We start from the raw sequence: 21,672 nt of genomic DNA, 5'->3' as shown, positions 1-21,672 counted from the left end.
AAGACATATCTCTCAAAATGATACATCAATTTGCACTGCACTTGACCCCCTAGTATAACCTCGTAATATAGATATATAGGAAGATGCTACATAAAGTCGAAGAAATCAGGAGAAAATATCAACTCAAGCTTACATAATAATAAAAAAAATTCGCATCAAGATGTTTCAACGAGTCAACAGTCAGTGTCCCCGCAAATAACTCTCTGAAGAATATTTAGACTTCGATCGAGGGATCAAGCACTAGCTTCAACAGTGTATGAAATGTAATGGGTAATAAGCAATGCATAGATATATGACAATCTTGACTCTTCATGCCAAATACCACCCGTTATCGAGTAAAAAAAAGTGGCTTAAATTTGAAACACAGCCACTGGGAAACTTCAGAGAATCCACTCACTCAAAAATTGTCCTCTATCGATCAGGTGTAAGACAGTGCGCAGCTTTGAGCTTTATTAATTTACTTTCATTTATCTTCTGAAACTCTAAGGTCCTCATTTTGCAACGCTCTCTCAGGTTCATATAGCTTTCACATTATCTTTTGTCTTACCTCTGATATTCATCACAGTGTTGATGATGTTATCAAAAAAATTATTCTCAATGTGCATAACATCGAGTTTATGTCTAATATCCCATAATATACTACGCTTTGTCCAGTTGTGTGTGACATCGAAATTAGGAACACGAGTTGAAACTAGCTCTGGTCTCTCGGTGATCTTCGACGCTTCACCGATCATCTTCAATATTTTGACCCAAGTAACCTTGGGGGTGGACTTAATCTCTCAATTCTGTTTTTTGAAGAGTGCATCTCTGTTCCTTCTAAATGAGTGATCACGATTTAGAAATCTTCTATGGAAGTCGTACTAGCTATTTTTTTCTACTATTTTTTTGAGTAAATGTCTTCGGCTATCCATGCAGTATGGGCAAACCAATTCTCGGCTGTGCTCCAACTAGATAGCATCTCATAGGCCAAGAAATCACTAATTGTTCGCAGAAGAGCCCCTCTCAGTTGAAAATTCTGATTTGTAGCGATGTCGTACGTAAGTGTTGCACATTGTTATCTTTAGGTTGTAGGGTGAATAGTTAATTAACCAAACTCTTATGTCACACACACAATATTAATCTTTGCAATAAAATAAAATAATTTCCTTAAAAAAGCTTGAAATTAGTTGTTTACATCTGTCATTTTAATTAAAAAAGTGCTGCCAAAATTATGTACAACATAAAACAAAAACGAGACACACACACACACACAAAATTTGTATACATACACTACAAAAATTGCAAAAATTTATAAGTATACTTGTACATATTACTTAAAAACTATTGTATGAACTGCACGGTTGATAAAAAAATTCACATTGTATATATATACAATAAATCCTCAAACCTCATAAAAACAACTAGCTCAAAAATTCAATAGTAAGGGTATAATTAACAAGAGAAGTCATAAGTCTATAAGCACATCAGCTGCCCAACCCTAGAGATAATGGATCTGTTTAACGAACACATGGACTGATAATGCAACTACTATTCAATAGATGAAAGCTCATAAGCACTTAAATCTGAAACAACAAGATATCACCTAAAATAATGGATGTGTTTGACTGATATTTAACGAGCTTGAATGGAAGAAGAATTAAGATAGCAATTAGGATACTAATTAGAGAGTTAAGAGTAATCTCCATTGCACTAATTATTTCTCAAAGTAGAATGTGGACCCTTTCCGTGCATGCATTCATTAATGACAAACGTAGCTTAGCAGGAAGCAGTTGGCGCTATGGTTGGCAGAGCCACGATGAAGATTCTCGGTAAAGCTAAGGAATGGCTGGCTTGGTGATGAATTTTGGAGCTTAGCAAACGCAAAGGGAGTCATTTTTGTAATTTTTTTAAAAGTTATATTAAAATAATTTTAATAAAGCTATTAAAATAATTTATTTTCAAATATTTTTAAAGTTTTCGAACCTTTTTTTCTATTTATAATCTTTTATGAAGTAAATAATATTTTGAATTACTTTCTTATCTGTAAGACTGTATTTTGCATGGTGAGAAAAAAAAGAAGTGAATAAATTGTATTAAGGAAATCACACAAATCTTATGTTTTTATATAATTATCTAAATTTTCATATATATGGATCTGGATCTAGTCCTCCCCCTAGGTTTGTTGGAAGTTCCTTTTCTTTGGTTGTTTGAAGCTTCCATTTTTTGTAACTCATTTTCCTTCTCCAGTTTCTATTCTTTTGGATATATATATATATATATATATATATATATATGATACTTGTATATGGTGTCATAAATTTATATATATGAGAAGATGTATTTTATTTTTAAAAGTAAATAATAATAGTAATATTTATCGTGTGATAATAAAGAGTTGATTTAATATTATGCATGTAATCATATATGAAAGTTGACATATTAGATATGTGTGTGTCTCTATATATATATATATATTCTATGGTATGACTGTCGCATACCCCAACCTGTTGGTTGGCATCCACGGTATAAGTCTTTTCAGATCCGGAGTTCGAATCTTCTCTGACACAGTTGGTTTTAAGGAGATGAAACTTTAATTGTTAGACGCATTAGGGGTGACTAGAGTCTCGTATAATAACATCCGTTCCTTTATATATATATATATATATATATATATATTAATATGCGCGATTTCGTCGCTCCCGTCTCTGCTAGGGTTTGCGATTTCATGGCGATTTCGTTGAGACTTTGATATGGCTCCCCCCTCTCCCCACGAGAGAGAGAGTAATTCGACTGGATCTATATGATATTTTCTGCTAGAAAAGTGTCATTTAATTTTTTTTTATCCATCAAATTTTCTATTTAATTACTGGACTCTTTTTTTTTTAGGAAAATAAATCTATATTATGAGAAGCAAGGATTAATTAAATCATTGTAATGACATTCTTTCAAATAACAGCTGAAATAACTACAGCGGGCGCACTACTTGAAGCAATTCTAAGCTCATAATTAGTAAGAACTAAACATAATTTTACTCCATTAAAATCATGTTTGTAACGCAGTTGGATTGGTTGGTCGTCGGTGGGGAATGAAGTGATGATGATTGAGGGCAGACTAGACCAATTGTTATAAAAAAACAGTAGAGTAGTTGCTGGAGAATAGGGACGGGGGACGAGCTCCAGCCAAGCTAATCAGACAATGGGTCCAACTGGGTTACAGGCTGGCTAACCATCCAAAACTATCGATATGACATTTTGTATGAATATTTTCTTAATTTATTGGACTTTAAAGCGTATTTAAAAGTGAATATAAAATATTTCAAAAGCATTTCTGAAGATATTCGGGTGCTGATTCCAGCAAATATGGAGTCATAATAACATGCTTTTTGGCTGGGATGAATTCAGAATGATATACATTGTATGATTTCAGGCATGTGAGGCATAAGCTGGTTGAGAAGTCTGAGGAAGACTGGTCCCCCACCCTTCCATGAGGGGTTGGTTTGGTGCCCTAGATAGGAGATCCTCCTTATTCTCTCTAAACTTTTCCATTAAGCCTCTCAATAAATGTATAGCTTCCAAAGTAGACCTGCCCAACGCAAATCCAATTTGATTATGAGAAATCTTTGTAATATGTCTTAGCCTATGTTCAATTACCCACTTTCATAATTTTAAAGCATGACATATTAACTTTATTTATCTATAATTTGTACACTTTTGTGTAACTCCTTTATTCTTAAAAATGGGGACCAAACAATTTTCATCCACTCCTCATGCATCTTTTTTATTTTTAAAATAATATTGAAGAGCTTGCTAAGAAAAGAAACTCTCAATTCTTCTATGTATTTACATACTTCAATTAGGATGCCATTAGGTTATGAAGAATTTCCAACTTTGATTTTCTTTAAAGCCTCGTCAACTTCTTTTTTTGTAATGTGACGGTAAAAAAATATTTTATTATTATTAACGATATTAGGATCATTAAGGTCCATCATATTTTTAGAAACTTTATGAAAAAGTTTATCAAAATGATTCACTCACCTGTATTGAATATATTTTTATTAAAAAACTTTTTTTGATTTTCATCTTTAATACAATTTACCTGAGTTAAATCTTTAATTTTCTTTTTTTTTTATTTAGCAAGTTTATACATATACTTCTCGCCCTCTTTAGCATCTAATAAATTATAAATATCACTAAAACATAATTTTTAGCGCCACATATTGTTCTCTTAGACTCCCTACGTGCCATTTTATATTTTTTTAAGTTCTCTATGTTTTTACATTTAAACTAATTCTTATAGCATAACTTCTTATATTTTACATTTCCTTGCACAATATTACTCAACCACCAACTATTTTTAATTATAAAATTTTTTTATTTTGATTATTCAAGTACAACTTTTGTTAATTATTTAATAGTGTTTGTTACGTGATCCCACATAGAATTTGGTTATTCATTAACGTCCCAAATTTTAAAATATTAAAGTTTACTCATAAAAATAATTTTATCTTTCTTTTATGTGTTATCATCTAATTCTATGATAATGATTTCCAGTATTCTTTTTTTTTACAACTTTTAATCTTAAAATCTAGAACTAATAATCGATGTTGAGTACTTAAATCCTCATTTTGAATGACCATGCAATCCTTACATTCTCCACGATCTCTTATTCTCATAAGAAAGTAATCAATTTGTGAACTAATAATCGATGTTGAGTACTTAGATCCTCACTTTGAATGCTATCCAATCCTTACATTCTCGAAGATCTCTTATTCTCATAAGAAAATAATCAATTTGTGTTTATTAGATCCATTATTATAAGTAATAATATGTCAATATGTAATCTTAAATAAAGTATTAGCGATAACAAAATTATATCATAAAGTAAAATCTAATATCATCATACCTTTCTCATTAATCACACAAAAATCATAGTTAACATGAATATTTCTAAAATCTTCTCCCACTCAGCAACACATCCATTTAAATCTCTTTCAATAAAAAATCTTTATTCAAGAGGTACCATTTGTATTAAAACTTCTAGGTCATTCCATAATTTATCATTGGAACCGATATCTAAAGTTACTTGAGAAACATAAACACTTGTAATATTCAAATCTCAGCATTAACAATAATTTTAATGACTATAATTCTAACTCAAATTCTATTGATTTTTATAACATCATCTTTCAAATCTATAATTACACTTACACGATTTCTAGTGTGTTCCTTACCTAATACCAATGTTTAAAATTTAGTTTATCAATCTCCTTAGTGTTTTCTCCATCACATTTATTTTATTGAAAACATAAGATGTTTATCTTTTTATAGATCATAATATCGACTAATTATATTAATTTACTTATGATAGTAATAATATTTCAAGATCATATCATAATATTAGTTTTATTAATTAATTTATTTACCGTATCCGTCTGTAATGTGAGAACTCTTGCTTATTTGACATTAAACTCGGACGCCGGTGTAACGACTATTGCACACGTTTTATTGAATTCATACGTTTCATTGTATTCATACCATACAGCACATCGCTTTCTAGGAACATTCTAGAATTTATCTCATAATTAAAATAATAATTTTAATGAATAAGAGCTTTAAAAAAAAAAAACTTGGCCGCAACCTCTTACCCAAAAGATTTGAAAAAGCATAATTTAAAAAATTAAATAACTAAATTCTAATTTAATGAAAATTAAACTAAAAATTAACACAATAGAAGTATTAGCACGCGATTTCAGGTTTTGTCCTTTTCCTGCTCCCTGTCATTTCCCCCCGCTTTTTAAAGTGCGACAAGCGACAGGCAATAATGGCTGCACTAGCTTTTGATCGTATCCGGAGCCATTTCTATTCCCTTACTTTGTACAGTGCGACAAGTGATATTCGACAAGCCATGCTCCCTTCTACTCTTTCTCCTCTATCTGTAGAGAAATCCGAATGACCGGGGAATACCTCCAACTTCTCCATCTTCTCCAGCTTACATAAAGCGTCTCTTATCATCCGTCCCATCATCATTGCTTTCGCGCTCTTTGTTGATTTGGAGGTCGCCATGGAAGCCCCCGCAAATGCTCCGCTGGTAGGTTGAGCAGTCGACTTTCTTTAGCAACGCTTATCTAGGGCTGTTCTGTTCTATTGTTGTCACTCCGGCAGAGCGGCGATGTCGCTGTGGCTCGGCTCCGGCCGGCGATCAGCATCTTTCGCAGACAGCGGCGTAGGGTTTTCAATGGGGCTTGAGAAGAGGAGAGTGGTTGCAATCTCAGAGGATGGGGATGGCAGCGAGAATAATTCCCATGAGAGGGAAGATGTGAAACCGTACACGGTGAGCCGCGTCTCTGTTGAATATTGATTCGTTTTCTCCATAGAAAAAAATGAGAATCTACTTTGATTTGCTTATGGGGTAATGCAGACAATTCGCGTATCGACAAGCAACTATTTTACGCAGGAGGGAGAAACCCTACTGGTACAGCTACCGACGAGCATGCATCTCTGGTTCGGACATGTGCGGTCTTATCAAATCCGGCCAAATAATCTTCCAAAGCAGGTTCGTACAATCTCAGACAATTACTTTCTTTTAATTGTTATTTTAGACATGATTTATGAAATTTTGTACTTATCTATAAAGGGATTTGCACATAACCGCAAACTTTTTATGTCTTAACACATGTAAACGTGAACCTTTATATTACTTGACATTTTAGTGTCTAAAGCAGATCGAAAATACTCTGTAAGTCAATATTGATAGCATTTTTAATGTGATTTAAAATTTTAAATGTTATATAGGTAAATATAAAGATTTAAATACTAGATATTTAAACGCATAAGAATTTTGGTATGTATGGAAATTCACCTTTTTTTATATTTGTAAGTTGTCAGACTTGCATGAGCAAGCGGCTGAGCGGGGTCCTCATCCGCTAGCATGAGGGGTGGGTGACTGGACAGCATAAGCTACATGTTTCGTTTCAATTTGTGATTGAAGTTTTGATGCTTTAATTTGTTATGATAAAATGGGTGTCTTACATGCATGCCACTAATTTTTTTTTTGCATTTATATATCTAACATCTAGATTCTTATTTTTACTCCAAATCGCAGTAAAGATATTATTAATGTTAACTTTTTGTACTGAAATATATCTTTGTATGCATATATTTATTTGATTGAAATAGTAGGGTGTTATATATGAAAAAATTAAAGATTTGTGTGTAAAATATGTAAATACATAAAAATTTTGTGGTATGCATGTAAATCCCTTGAAATAAAAATGGGTGGCATTCATGTTATAACATTATGCAATTGAATTTGATGTAGAACCAGAACATTGTAGGTTATTTATAGTTAGTCAAATAAAATGTTTTAGACAAGATGGAGAATGGTTTGATTAATTATTTCTTGATTTTATATATGCTTTGTAGCTGTTAATGGGTATAGACATAAACGAACCATTATCCAACATTATTGCATTGCTAAAAGTGTTTTAGGATATTATGAGTAATGTACAAATCCGACCTGAGACTTAGAATTAAGGCCGGAACAAATTGTCAAATAATTAAATTAAGTTCTATTATTCATTTTCCTATCATTGACAATTTATAATTAAAGATCCACTAAAGAAGGAAATTAAAATAATCCAATTAAATTTTTACCTTAGCTCAGGTTGTTCGCGTCTTTTATAGATATTGTCCTTTCATTCATTTTTCTAATCTACTAATTAAATTTGCAATATTATTTTAAAACATGAATGAGCTAATTAAGCCAATGAATATTCATATTCTTAGACTATAGTTATACAATGAAAAAGAAGATAATAGGTATGTCAGTTTAACTTTATTTAAATTAATTTAAGAGCATTTGTTGCTTAATACTATCTAATATGATCATTCGTGGCAGTTCTAGACATTTATTGTCTTATTGTTTACATATTAATGTATTTTTAATCTTTAAACAACCACGGCAGAGACACCATCTAAAATACCAAAAAATGTACATTAATATCAATATTCATTTCTATTTATATGCACGAGCATCTTAGTGTTTCCCCCTTAGTACAAAAAATGACAAATTCTATCATATCCAGTATGCACATACAAACATATATATAATCAATATCATTTATATGCTGTTGTTGTTGTCACCTTCCTGTACTTGTTATAGCTGACGGCTGTAGACGTGCAGGGTTAGGTTAAGTAGAGGTTGATTTAGATAGATAGGGAGGCAAACTCGGCAAGTCTACAATGTGGAATATGAAAACAAAGGGAAGGTAGGGATGGTGGGTATTAGGGAAGGAGATGAAAGTTCTTAAAGGCTAGGAATGAATTTTTATTTCATGAAAAAATAATTTATATCACAAACTTCATCCTTAATTTGAAAGATCATAGGCGCTTGTAGAAATATATTTCAATTCAAAGAAACTCGGATCATCAACTAGCACTTAAGGATATTTTCTACTTTAAGGTGTTCTTAGGATGAGTAGGAGAACACAATGGAGTGAATATAGGATAGTTCTCTTGATTTTGTCTAGTTTTATATATATATAAATTCAAATTGCACTTTTGTAAATAAATCCATTTATAATTCTTTTATTGCACTTTATCCATCAAGGTTAATTTGCAATTGCCCTAAGAGCTTTTTGGATCATTTATTGTGATTAAGCTCCTTGATCAGCTACTTCTTTGATAATGAATGGATTGTTACTTTTTTACTTTTTGCGATAGGTTGTGCAATTTTTAGGTTCGATTAGCTCCTTCAATTTTTCATAGGACAAACTCCTTTAATTGAAAGCCTCTACGTCTAATTATGGAATTAAAAAATCGGATGCTTATTTATACTCATATGCTTGATAGGATATATTGAATTGCATGATTCATTGGTATGGTTGCTCTTTTTGAATTGTTGTAATCCATACACTTTTAGTTGGTTGGAATAAACTCCACTTGAATAAAACTTTTGTTTCATAGGCTGAAGTAGGAGGTTTTAACTTTTTTTGTTGAAGGAGTTATATGAGGCACCTAGAGAATTGCTCATAACTCATTGACTAAGATGTGTTACCTTCCCTTAAGTTTGTTCTTTGTGATGTTAAAGATTATATTATTGACTGCTTTGGCTTGCTTTTTCATTTAAGGGGTGGCTATGGTGAACTTTAGTTTGATTGTGCATTCCTCACAAAGTTTGATTATTTTTGAGTTGGCAATGAATTATTTATTAGTTAGAAAAAGAACTCTGAGTAGGCCATCGAGACACATTATATGTTATGATAATCATAGGGAAATCAAGGCGAGTAAAGGCATTTAGTGAAGTAATCTTTAGGATGAACATGGATCTTCTATTAGATACTTAGGGGAGTGGATTGTTAAAATGAATTTCCCTTGATACCAGAGTTAACCTAGACAATAGTAGAAAAGTAAATGTTATTATTGAAATTCAATTAATAAGTTACAAACAATCAACTGAAATAGAAAATAAAAACAAACACGACACACTAACTGCCGTTAGGGTTGGATCAAGAGGAGTTGGAGGTGGTGGGTGAGGGTCGGGAAGGTGGCAGGATGGTGAACGAGGTGGTTGTCTATCATAAAACAACAAGTTAATGATTTTTTAAGTTTCGGATAACAAGTACGCATTAGAATTGACGTCACATGGTTGCGTAGGATAATGACAACAAAGGGGGAGGGCCGAAATAGTGGCTAGGTGGCAGGGAAGTGGTTCAGAATGACACATCAGCTAAGACTGCAGAGGGTTCTTTATGGTGGCTGGAACATCAGTGAGATAACAAGAGAAATGGATATGGGCGGCTGGTACAACAATCATGGGGCGGGGAAGGTGACTGGAATGCAGGAACTATAGAAAACAACAAAAAGAGGTTGTTCAGGGCTGTTGCACCTGGGAAGGGGCGGCCGGGAATGATGTGGGAGGATGCAGAAATGAATAGGGGAAGATAAACACCACCTCAGGAAAGAAATGCAGTCGGAACACCGCCCAATCCCTTGGACAAAACGAACTTCAACTGCTATCCTAAACAAACCCATGAAAAAATTAACTTCAGTACCCCAGTATAATACTTATATTGGAAATGACTAAAAAAGGAATAAAGGATTGGCCAGAGCTCCACCCAATCCCTCTGATAGAACCTTCGAAGGGAGAAAATGGACGCCAACAACTTCCCTTTTAACCCAAAAATATAATAAAATAAACAAAGCACTACCTACTCCTGCCTTGGATGTCCTAAATGCTCTAGCTTCTCATTGTAAGCATTGCAAATGACCCTCATACCACCATTTCTCTGTACGAATGGAGAAGAAACCCATCTTTCATTCCTCCTTATTCATAAGCCAAGTCGAACACCTAGCCACTCCGTCTCTTTTGTTTGCACGTCGACTCTCCAATACAGTCGCAACTAGGGCTAGCTGGAAAGGCAACAAAGGGATAACAACATACAAAGACCTGTGAAATTCCCATCTTTCTCGCTTGCAGATTTTCACCTCGACATTAACACTCATTTAAGGCTCTCGCTCCCCTTGTTCGAGCGATACGGTCGTGACTAGGGTTAGCGGGAAAAGCAATAACGAAATTGCAACATTTAGAGAACTCCCATCTTTCTCTGCTTCTAGCTTCGTTCACCACATACAAAAGCCTTTGTGATACTTTTATGTAGTAAGCACTAATGCACTCAACTCGCTCGACTTCACCTCTCTGCTGCTCAAATCACTCGCACAATGGCGCTCTCCCCACACAGTCGCGATTAGGACTCGCGATAAAGGCAACCATAGGGTTGTTGCATACAGAGACATCTAAAGCTCTCAATTTCTCTCTTTTCCTACCTCCTTACCCGATCATGACCCAAGCCCTCAAGATACATTGACAACTGCAATCGGCAGAAAGCAACGATAGGATCACATCATATGAAGTCCTTCTGAAATTTTGGCTTGCCTGCTTCTTCCTCCTTGTGATCACCCTCATTTTTAACCAAATGCTCTCTGTAGTCTCTATCAGTTGAACTGCTCGCCTATTATTCGTCGACCCTTGCACTGAAGCCTTGCACCGAAGCTTCCGATCCTTCCCCTCTAATACCTCATGAACCTTCTCCTTTAAAGCTTCGTTTGTCTCTTCTTGTGCTGCACGATCCTGATTCCACTTTGTCGGGCTTAGTTTTGACTAGCGAGGAAAGCAACTATTGAATCACAACATACAAAGACCTCCATAATTACTGTCTTCTTCTATCTGTCTCTCTATACTGAAACACTCACTATTTTTTTTCTTCTTCCTGTTCGCACGACAGAGACGAAATGCCTCCACTTCTCTGTATCTTTGTTTCAAAGGCAGCAACTCACTTGATTCAACCCTCAAATTCCTGTCTTCCCCTTTGCTTTCTTGCCTCGCAACTCCCACGCCATAACCTCTTAAACCAGCTGAAGCTTGCTCGAGCCCCTCTGCCCTAATCCAAAAACTGAAGTCCTCCTCCCAAATCCTTATTGTAGTCTTCTGTGCCTTTCTGTTGCGTGAGCCCAAAACAAACATAAATCTCTATTTGAACTTGCCCTAACCCGAACCGAACGAGCCCTCGCGTAAAAAAAAAACAAAAAGGAAAATATTCTATTTTTGTTTTATTTTGTCGTCGATTGCCAATCCAATCATTTCATTGTTGTTAACATTCTTGCTTCGCTTGAAAGTGTGTAAAATGGGGCAATAAGATAATTTTCAAAGTATTCGAGCGAGAAAGCTCGCGTACATGTTCAAGGGAATTAATTACTGTTTAGCAAAATTGTGTGCTTGATATAATTTTTTTTTTAAATCAGGAGATTTAAGTACTTGTCATGGGAAACGTGATTATATGTTCCGGGAATTAAGTGCCGTCAGAGAAAGTAAAGCACTCATTTGTGAAAATTCGTGCACGTTGTTTGACATTTTGCAGGTATATTGAGGGTCCATAACGTTTTATAGACCGCGGGTTAAATATTTTGCTTTGTTCCCCGGTTGCAGTCTCATGACACTAACTAGCATGCCTTATAGAGAACTAATAAGGTTGACATTCTTTCGGTGCTCGAGAAATAGGGGTGGATGTCGAGAGATTGCCATATTTTTTTATGAATTTGGACTTATAATTAGTTTAAAAGCTGATTTTGGACTTGCAAATTATTTTAAAATTTGACTTCTTTTGGACTTATAAAATGATTGAAAATATATGCCAATAAAAGCTGAATTTGGACTTATTAAAAACAATTGAAAATATATGACAATAAATTTGGAATAATAATTCAATTCCTCTTTTTTTTTTTAACTTTTCAAACCTTGGGTTTAAAATTTAACTTAAAATTGCGTTGTTTTTTTTTTTAAACTTAGGCCTCTAGAGTTGAAAATTAATACAAAATTGGGCTTCTCAAAATTAAGCTCATAGGATTCAAAAGCACTTAAAGATTTGGGATCTTTAAACTTAAACTATTAGGTTTGAATTATTTTAATTTATTAAAGTTGATCCATATATTAAATATTTGTGCTTTCAAGAATGACTTCAAAAATTTATAGGCTTAGCTTAGTCAAAATTTGAAATGTCAAACTTGAAAAGGCTAAGCTTAAATTGAAATTGAAGTGTCCTGATTTGAAAAGTTATGTTTGACTTGAAATTTAGATGCCACTGAATTTGCAATATTGCTACTAGCGAACAAAAGACAACTCTTTCATTGCCCAAAATGAAATTGTATAATCCAAAATCATAATATTTTTACAAACATTCTTAGTTCTGAAGGGAAAATCATAATATTTTTACAAACATTCTTAGTTCTGAAGGGATAATTACATAGATAGTGCCCGAAACATTGCAATTTACAAAATCTAGCACCCATGAATTTTTTAAACAATTGAACCAATGTATTTATGCATTTTACAATTAAACCATTAAGTGTTGGATAAAAATGAAAATACGGGTTAGAGGTTTTATCATGATTTTTAATTTTTTGAATGAGAATTTGAAAAATGGACAAAATAGGGTGCTAGGTTTGTAAATAGTAATGTTTCAGGTGCTATGTATGTAATTGCCCCTATTCTAAAGGATTTCAAGGGTTATAAACTTCAAATCTAAAGTCATTTAAGATATTTATAGAAAAAAAGTCAAGAATGCATGATTTTAATTTATTGTGTGTGCCTTTTGATAGAACTTTTATGTCAAATTCATTGTTTAAAGATTGTACAAGTCTTCAAAACCTGTAAAATTCTTTACGCTATTTAAATATATGAGATTAGTAACTTGCATGGGCTCCAACTAAAATTCTAAATTCTTTAACCAATAACTTAAGAATGTTGTGTGGGTTAAAACCAAACTTGCACTCAAATAGTTCATATTTTAAAATCAATCAATTGGGCCTCCCTACTAAAGAACGGAGTTGTAAGTCTCACTCACCTAATTCAATTATCCTCTTAAGAATTGGAGCCAACGAGTCTAGTACGTTTCAATAATGTCTAAATCTCTTATATGTAAGAATTTACAAATCTAAATGATTTCGTCCGATTCTTTTCATTAGGACATGATTAGTATTATAAATATATTAAACTAATGAATTTCATGCATAAGTATTTTGAATATTACAATCCTTGATGATGACTAAGTTAATAAAAGATTGTAACCAGAGGGGACTATTTTCAAAATTAATTTTGAAGTATATTTGAATAAGTTCAAATAATATATGTACATATATATTTACACACACACACACACACATATTTATGAACCCGATCCTTTATATGTAGGACATAATTGAAAATATTTATTATTTAATCATATGTCAATATTAAATTTGATTATTTACAAGCAAGATGTGTAAAATTGATATGGTTCAAATCAGGCTATCAAATACTCAATGTTGTATTGATTGAAAATATAAATCGCAGGGTTCAACATTCAAATTAATTTTCAAATTCAGTTCTTAAAATAAAAATCTAAAATACTGAAACTAAAATCAATCATCTAAAGACTTGAAGCAGTAAATCAAAACTTTCAAATTAAAATCAATTACTAAAAATTTAAAAGAAAATTCTATCTACCCCCGCTATAGTTTGTTAAGGGCGATACATTTCTGATTGATTTCAACACACAAAGATGAATGTCATATTGATTATATTATTATATTCACACTCAATTTCACGCTAGTTTGGATACGAATCGAGTCATCTGTCCGTGTGGTTTTACCCAAATGCTCTACAAAATTACGGTTACTACTGGAGCTCTCTGACTGAGTGATCATCGTCAAATGACAAAATTATATTATAGTCATGACCGCAAATCACATGTTTCTATACGACTTTCTACTATTTGGGTTACGAACTATAAGAATACAATTGATTGATGTAAAGCCCTTATGTCAGTTAAGGTTGACTTAAATTTGTTCTCTTGGATAAACATTCACCCCATAATTGTATGAGTCCTTTGTACGATGCAACTCACAATTGTTGATAAGAATCATTTTGTCAGGATGGTCGACTATCTCTTCTTACTAAGTTGATCAGGGACCACGACTGGACCATGAGATATTAATCATGTTTATCATCATTTTCTCTACCATCCACTTTAAGCTCAAAGTGAAAAATTTTACAATTTAAACTGTATATATGTTGCTATCATGCTTTAATTGTTTAGCTTTTAATGACTAACCTTAATCGAATGTGCTATCTTATTAACTGGAAGGGTAATTAACCATAGGGGCTTGCACTTATAGGACGAAATCTCGAACCCCAAATGAAAATATCATTGCAAAATGAGGGCGAAATTTTTATGTATTGTTTTATCTACAATCCAATATGCCTTCTGAACATTTGGCCCTCAACGTTCTCAACAAAACATAGAGTTTGAGGCACCGTGATTTTTGAAGCCCACAGTACCGAACAAAATCATGCAAAAAACTGACTTCCAAATGCAAATACAACACATATATAAGAAACAATTAAAAGGGAATGGGGGATAATAAAAAAAAAACATAAAAAAGAGAAAACGAGACTTTTGGCCCATCTCCCGCGATTGTTGGAGTTATGGTTTGCATTCTGCAACTAAAGCTAGAGCACTCCCGTGTCACCCCATATCTCTAAAAGTCCACAAACTAGTGATGAAGTTTGATGGTTGTCTAATTTTTTAACGTCTGATCATTTGTTCATGTCTTGGAAAATTTCATACTCTTGCCAGTTTGTGACAAATTCGTTGCCAAATTACCCTTCCTTGGAACTGATATTTTTTGTAATTTTGAGCAAATTTTTTAGCATTATGCTTTAGCTTTGGTTAGCGCTATATTTGTTAAATTCATTTCTTTTTTAGCATGGATCTTATGAGTGGCTTCCAATTCACCCTATGAATTTGCTTCAAAACTTCACAATATTGATTAGGTAAGAGGCACTTTTGGCTAACTCTTGAATAACTCTGATGATGAAGAAGTCCATCAAGAAATATTAGAGGTATTAAATCAGATTCACCACAGTTTCAATTTTGTCTCAAAATTATTCCAATCCAAAACGGCTTGATCTGTACCCGACCCAAATATTAAATGGGTCTAAAAAATCTAACTCAAACTCGACTTGCCTTGAATCTGCTAACCTAAATCATATAATCCATTTAACATATGCCATAATAGTTATTCAGGTCAAATTCAGGTCTATTTAAGTCAATCTCAGGTCAATTTCAGGTTGGCAGTTCAATTTGAACTCGACCCAAAAAATTAAACGGATTATGATTCTTAACCTAAACTTGACTCAGAAATTATTTTGGTCAACCTGAATTTTTTGAGGCATGTCTTGTTAATTTTTGGTAACTCTATGAAATACTTTATCTCAATATTGCAATCTTTTAGCTTTAGCACTCACAACTACCTTTCCATTTATTGAAAATCTTGGGTTTAAGAAGACCAAAGACCTTTCTCCCGAGGTAGGGATTTAAATTTGCCCCTTTAGATAAATATTTACCGTAAATCTATAAGATCTTCTTGAATTAAACAACCTATGACTACTAATAAAATCCTTTGATGTGGTTGAGTTAGCCACATTTTCTGTCCAAGTAGAATAGAGATCTTGACAATCCAAGATGGTAGGTCATAAGTTTGTGGTCAGGTTCATCATCATTCCTCCCACCGAATACTCTAAACAAACATCAATATCTTTTATATTTTCACAATTAAGATTACTACTACTGTACACGAAGTAGTTAGTACCTTAATGAATTGCTTTTATTGAAAGTTATCTCTTGTGATCAGGAGAAATAATTGATTAGCGGAGCTTGTGCTTACGAGAAAATTTGAAAAAGAACTTAAAGTCCTCAAAAGATGGGGTGAAATCTTTGGGTGGTGTTTTATCTTAAATTTAAGTTGACTTCTGAAAATTTGAACCAAAATTAACAAAAATGCTTGCACAAGAGGTTAGGATGCGAATTTCAATGTCTATCAACCTTCTCCTTGCTAAATTTTCTCCTCTTTTTAATCCTTTTTTTATTTTGTTTACAAGTTTGTTGGTGGATTGGATACTACTACTACTACTATAGACTAAGTAGTTAGTACCTTAATGAATTGCTTTTATTGAAAGTTCTCTGTTGTGATCAGGAGAAATAATTGATCATTGGAGCTTGTATTTACGAGAAAATTTGAAAAAGATCTTAAATTCCTCACAAAATGGGGTGAAATTTTTGGGTGGTGTTTTATCTTAAATTTAATTTAACTACTGAAAATTTGAGCCAAAATTAACAAAAATGTTTACACAAGAGGTTAGGATGCGAATTTTCAATGTCTATCAACCTTCTCCTTGATAAACTTTCTCCTCTTTTTAAGCCTTTTTTTATTTTGTTTACAAGTTTGTTGGTGGATTGGATACTAAATCTGTTAAATGATACACTTAGGTTTTCCTTGAATATCTTCAATGGATTTCATTCACAAACATTAAGGATATCTCATAACTAAACTATTATCTTAGTTAGAAAGTTACATTTTAGAAGGGAAATGACTTGTGGTTTTTCAGTGATTGTTTTGGGTATGGTGGAATTAAGTAGCCCGACCAATCCTACAGCAAGTTTTCCTGCATTGTTGTGATCTCATGTTGAGTTGGGAATTTAACAATGAGGTGATAGGTCGCCTTGGTTGTTAATGCATTAGAGAAAGGTCTATCACAGATGGCTTTATATGGGAATGCTGCTCTAAGGACAATTAAATTCACCTGTTTTTTGTTAAAACACCAATTATCCCGCTCATTGATCAAACCTTCGGGTCTGTAACTTCTTGAGAGAAGTCAATCAATGACATTTCACAATCTATCGATTATTTAAATCAATGCCCGCTCCATCAAGAGTGTGAAGGGAGAGGATGTCCATTGAACTTCTTAAAGATCAAACAAGCTTCAAAGTTGTCCATAACTTCATTTATAACCCTCACATTGTTAGAGATCTTGTGGTTGGCCGTTCAGGCCTCATCTAACTTATTGATAGGAGTTTACTGAGTTCAATAGAATTTACCTCATAGTATTAAGTGGCACAGGTTTGATCATCGGTATGCTTTTAACTACCTACCATAACGTCATATTGATTATATCAGCAATTGTATAGCTTTGGAGTAAATCCTATTTGTTACAAATCTGTGCGTGCTTTTGTTAGGAACCTATTTAAATATCCTTTATGTAGTAATTGCAAAGAGGATTTTAAGTGATTAAAATCTTTTATTATATGGTTATGGTTTTATGATTTTGGGAAAACTTTTACTTGGGTCTCAATTTATAGCCACCTCCCTCCCGCGAGGAAGCTTCTACACAAAGGAAGAGTGGGAAGCCTGAAAAATTTCATAAAATTGAAATTTCACCATTGGCGCCCATGTGTATTGCACATGTTCGTGATCGTGCTCCCTTGCTCGCTCCCGCGAAGGTTTGCGGGTTCCTTGCTCACGCGGGTTCTTTCGCGTTTCCGAATTCATGCGGGCTCTTGCTCCCGTGGAGTCTTGTGGGGCTTCGATCATGCGAGATCGAATCGCTCTGAATTGGAATGTTGTTTTAATGTTCGAGTTAGGGCGCTGATAGCTCCTGCGTCAGTCTCCTGGGGTTAGAGAAGCTTTGACTTCATTGATTGAAGCTTTTGTTTCGTTATCAACCATCCTGGATCTCGTTGGCAACTGCATTGTTGCTTAAGGTATTTGATGGTCTTCTCCAGTTTGTGAGCAAATGTTTATATTGATTTGGCCTCCTAAGGCTGTGGGCCATGCTTATATTGCTGAGTCTTCCAAAAATAAACCACAATCGGTCTAAATGGGCGTACAGTGGGAGTAATCTAACCCTTCTAGCATGGTGGTGGTGTTGTTGGTACGACATTGTCCTGACATAACCTCGACTGTATCTATCCGGTATGGAGGGAGGATGTCTCGGTCCTCTTGCCTGGTGTCACCACTAAAATTGGTTACACTAACGTTGTTCTGCTGAAGAGGGATCCTGTGACCTCGGGCTCTATTGAAGGAAGGAGGGTGATATGCTTCTCGTCTTTGGTGATAGAATGTGTTTCTATATCCGTCGTGTTGAGTGATGCGCGATTTTTGTTGTGCGTTGTAAATATCTTTCAGTACTTCAATATACACACTACAACATAAATAGTAAATATGCAGTTCAATTACAATAAAAATTAATGCCGTATAAATAGTTTTATATTTTCAAATATAAAAGCTGTCAAACCGCAATAATAACGCAAGTATACGTATCACTCAAGTCTTAAGTATCGATCCCACAGGGAGTTGGAAATTTTTATGTTTATAATGTAAAACACAATATTCGAATTATTAAAACTTAAGTACGCAAAATAAATCTAAATTAAATCTACTGTATGTTAAATGAAATGCAATTAAAAGAACTAAGTTAACTAAGCTATTTGCTAAATTTCAAAAGTAAACTTATTAATACTAAACAAAATTTTGTAATGAAGAGTTCAAATTTAAGCAAATATCCTTCCCCTTTATAATGAGTTTATGGATTATGAGGTAATTAAAATCATTTAAATTATAAATAAAATTGTATTGTACCAAATATGAACAATCATATTCTTTACTCCCCTGAGAGTGTATAAAGAGTATTGACTAATTCAGAGTTTGGTCTCTAAATCCGTGGTTAGGTTGAGAGGATACTGTCTGTCACTTTAGAGCTCACTTTTCCCTCCAATGAGGGCTAACAATCTCGCTTCAGTTTCTAAAAAATTTGACCAAATTGGGATTTAAGTCTTTCATCATAGAATCTCCAATTTTGCGCCATCAAAATATATTTCCCTATTTATTTGCACTCAATCTCATAGACTATATTTTCACCTATAAAATTGAATGTGACTTTCACATTGTTACAGAAAGCATAGCCCTTTCGGATCTTATGTTTCTGAACAAATTTTAATATTTTAATTGGTCAGATTGAAAAGTAAATGAAGATCAAATTTCGAATAATCACAATTTATTGATATTTAAAATATTTCATAACAAAATTAATTATTCACAAAACTGTATCTTATTGTAGGAAGAATGATAAAGAAAACTATTCAGAATTCATGAGAATGATACAACAAAATATAGATTATATATATAAAAACAAGTTTACAAAACAAAGAAAGAAAAGAACACAACTTATCTCACAATCCTTCTCAAGCAAATCCTTTTAAGTTCCCTTTAAACATTTTCTCTCTTTACAATCACACTCAATTCTCTCTTAGAAATGTAATGAAGAAAAAAACACTTAACTTCCCTCTTCTCTTACAACTCTAGAAGAAAAACCTTACTCTTCTCCACAACTCTCTCTCACGCCACCCTTAGACTTCTCACCCTCGAAACCTCTCGCAAGACTCATTAGACTCAATTTAATTGCGGTCAACCTTCCTTTAAAAAAGGATTCAAAATTCCTTCATTTTTCCGGAAGGCACGCCTTTTCACATCAAGAGACAAGTCCCTTTATCCAAGAGACATCTTTTCATTCAAGGGTCTTTCCAAAGTGTCTAGATTTGAATTACTTCATGGAGCGTTTGAATTGATTGGAGCCTTTTAGATTTGCTCAAAAATAGTTAATAACCGTCTTAATTCGTCTCTGGCGCCAGTGTATTGAAGTTTCACGATGTTCTCTAATTTCTGGCTCCGCTTCTTTGTAAAATGACGCCTCTGGCTCTAGAATGCTGAAAAACTTCATTTTGGCTCCAAATTTCATTCCTTTTGCTTTTTTTTACTCCAAAAGCCTAAAATCATTATACCTGTAACAAAACATGAAAATACCATTCTTTAAAGTATAATATTACCAAATTTAAACATAAACGTATATATAAAATTATACAATTTTTTTGGGTGTCATTGTCATTTGGTCAAATTGCCATGGTTTTCCTAGTTGAAAGCGACAGACATCCATAGGAACCACGTCACACCACAGCCGATCTCCAAGCTGGTCTCCGATCAAAAGATCTATTAAGCATCTTCAGTTAATGTTGACCTAATTTTCCCTCTTTGGCCATATCAGTGAATATGACCGAGAATGCCTCTGTGTTGCAAGTCCTAATTTCTTTAACAATTGTGTTGACTCTACGTTTTTGCTGCTTCCGCCGTCGATGATGAGATTACATACCTTTTATTTACTGTGTAACGTGTGTAGGTATGTTACGACGAAGCACTGCGAATCCCTTGCGTCCTTGATATGTAAGATTCGTCAAATCACGAGCACCTCTTCTTCATCTGGGGGAGGCTGATACTCATGATGTTCCTCGACTTTCTCTTCATCACTAATTTCTTCTATGCCGCTTTGATTTGTGAGTGTAACTACCCTACTCGTTGGGCAACTATAGGCAATGTGGTCGTAACTGTGGCATAGGCAGCACTTCTTGGTTGGCACCATACTAGAGGAGTTTCCATTCTTTTATTTCTTCTCAATTTGATCCGTAGTCATTCCCCTATCCAGGCTTGTGTGCGCCTCTTGAGAGATCCTTATCAGTCGTGGTAATTGTAGGTGACAGCCTTGTTTCCGTTCATTTTTCTCTTTTTTTATTTTTAAAAGGAGTCGTCAGTTTGTCGATCGTCGTATAATTCCCTCATTCGAATAAATCTCCCTCCCGAACCATATAAATGATTCGACGAGGAGAGAAATCGAATAAGAAGGGACATACGACAAAGTGACAAACAAGAGAAAAAGTAAAACGTGGAGAGTCTACGTGCGATAAACCTCGCAAAGATAGGTTAAGAATGTCCGCCCAAAAAAGATCGGGTAGAGGAACCTTAAACCAATATCCGCGAAAGAAGTATCTACACAGACTACCCATAACCAGAGAGTAAGGTGTATGTACCTGTTCTAGGGTCAAGAGCACTCCCAGAGGAACGTGTTCCTACTGGTTAATTACATCTTGGGGGATACCCAAGAATACTCTCGATAAAAGGAGTTTTGCTTCATATTATCATAAACATGGGGTATAGGCAATCAAAGGAAGATTATTCCATGTAGGAACAGTCCCAATGCTTCAAAGCTCACGCTAAGCAATCGGGCAGAGAGTGAGTCTCTCACATCCCAAATGGGTAGTGGCTAATCAGCATACGGGGCCCATAGAATAACCTAAATCATCTTGACGAGGATATCCCAACACGTCAAAGCATGTCCGGGCCATAAGGGCAGAGGACAAATCGTCGTATCCCGAATGGGCGGCAACTCATCAGTATCGGGCCGTCAAGGTGATATCAACGAAGTCAAGGAGCGATA

General features: G+C 34.1%; 1 protein-coding gene across 1 annotated transcript in view; it reads left to right on the top strand.

Annotated features, from left to right (window-relative positions):
• Positions 1–5,792: 5,792 nt before the first annotated feature.
• Positions 5,793–21,672, top strand: part of LOC110031538 — a 33,553-nt gene continuing 17,673 nt past the window's right edge. The window contains exons 1-2 of the mRNA XM_020734784.1: positions 5,793–6,309; positions 6,397–6,531. Coding sequence (XP_020590443.1) covers positions 6,148–6,309; positions 6,397–6,531 — 297 coding nt within the window. The 5' untranslated portion in view covers positions 5,793–6,147. The remainder of the gene's footprint in view (positions 6,310–6,396; positions 6,532–21,672) is intronic.

The sequence above is a fragment of the Phalaenopsis equestris genome, unplaced genomic scaffold, assembly GCF_001263595.1.
Source record: "Phalaenopsis equestris unplaced genomic scaffold, ASM126359v1 Scaffold000840, whole genome shotgun sequence".
Lineage (NCBI taxonomy): Eukaryota > Viridiplantae > Streptophyta > Magnoliopsida > Asparagales > Orchidaceae > Phalaenopsis > Phalaenopsis equestris.
Note: the sequence above shows the minus strand (reverse complement) of the source record. Positions and strands in the feature narration are given on the sequence as shown.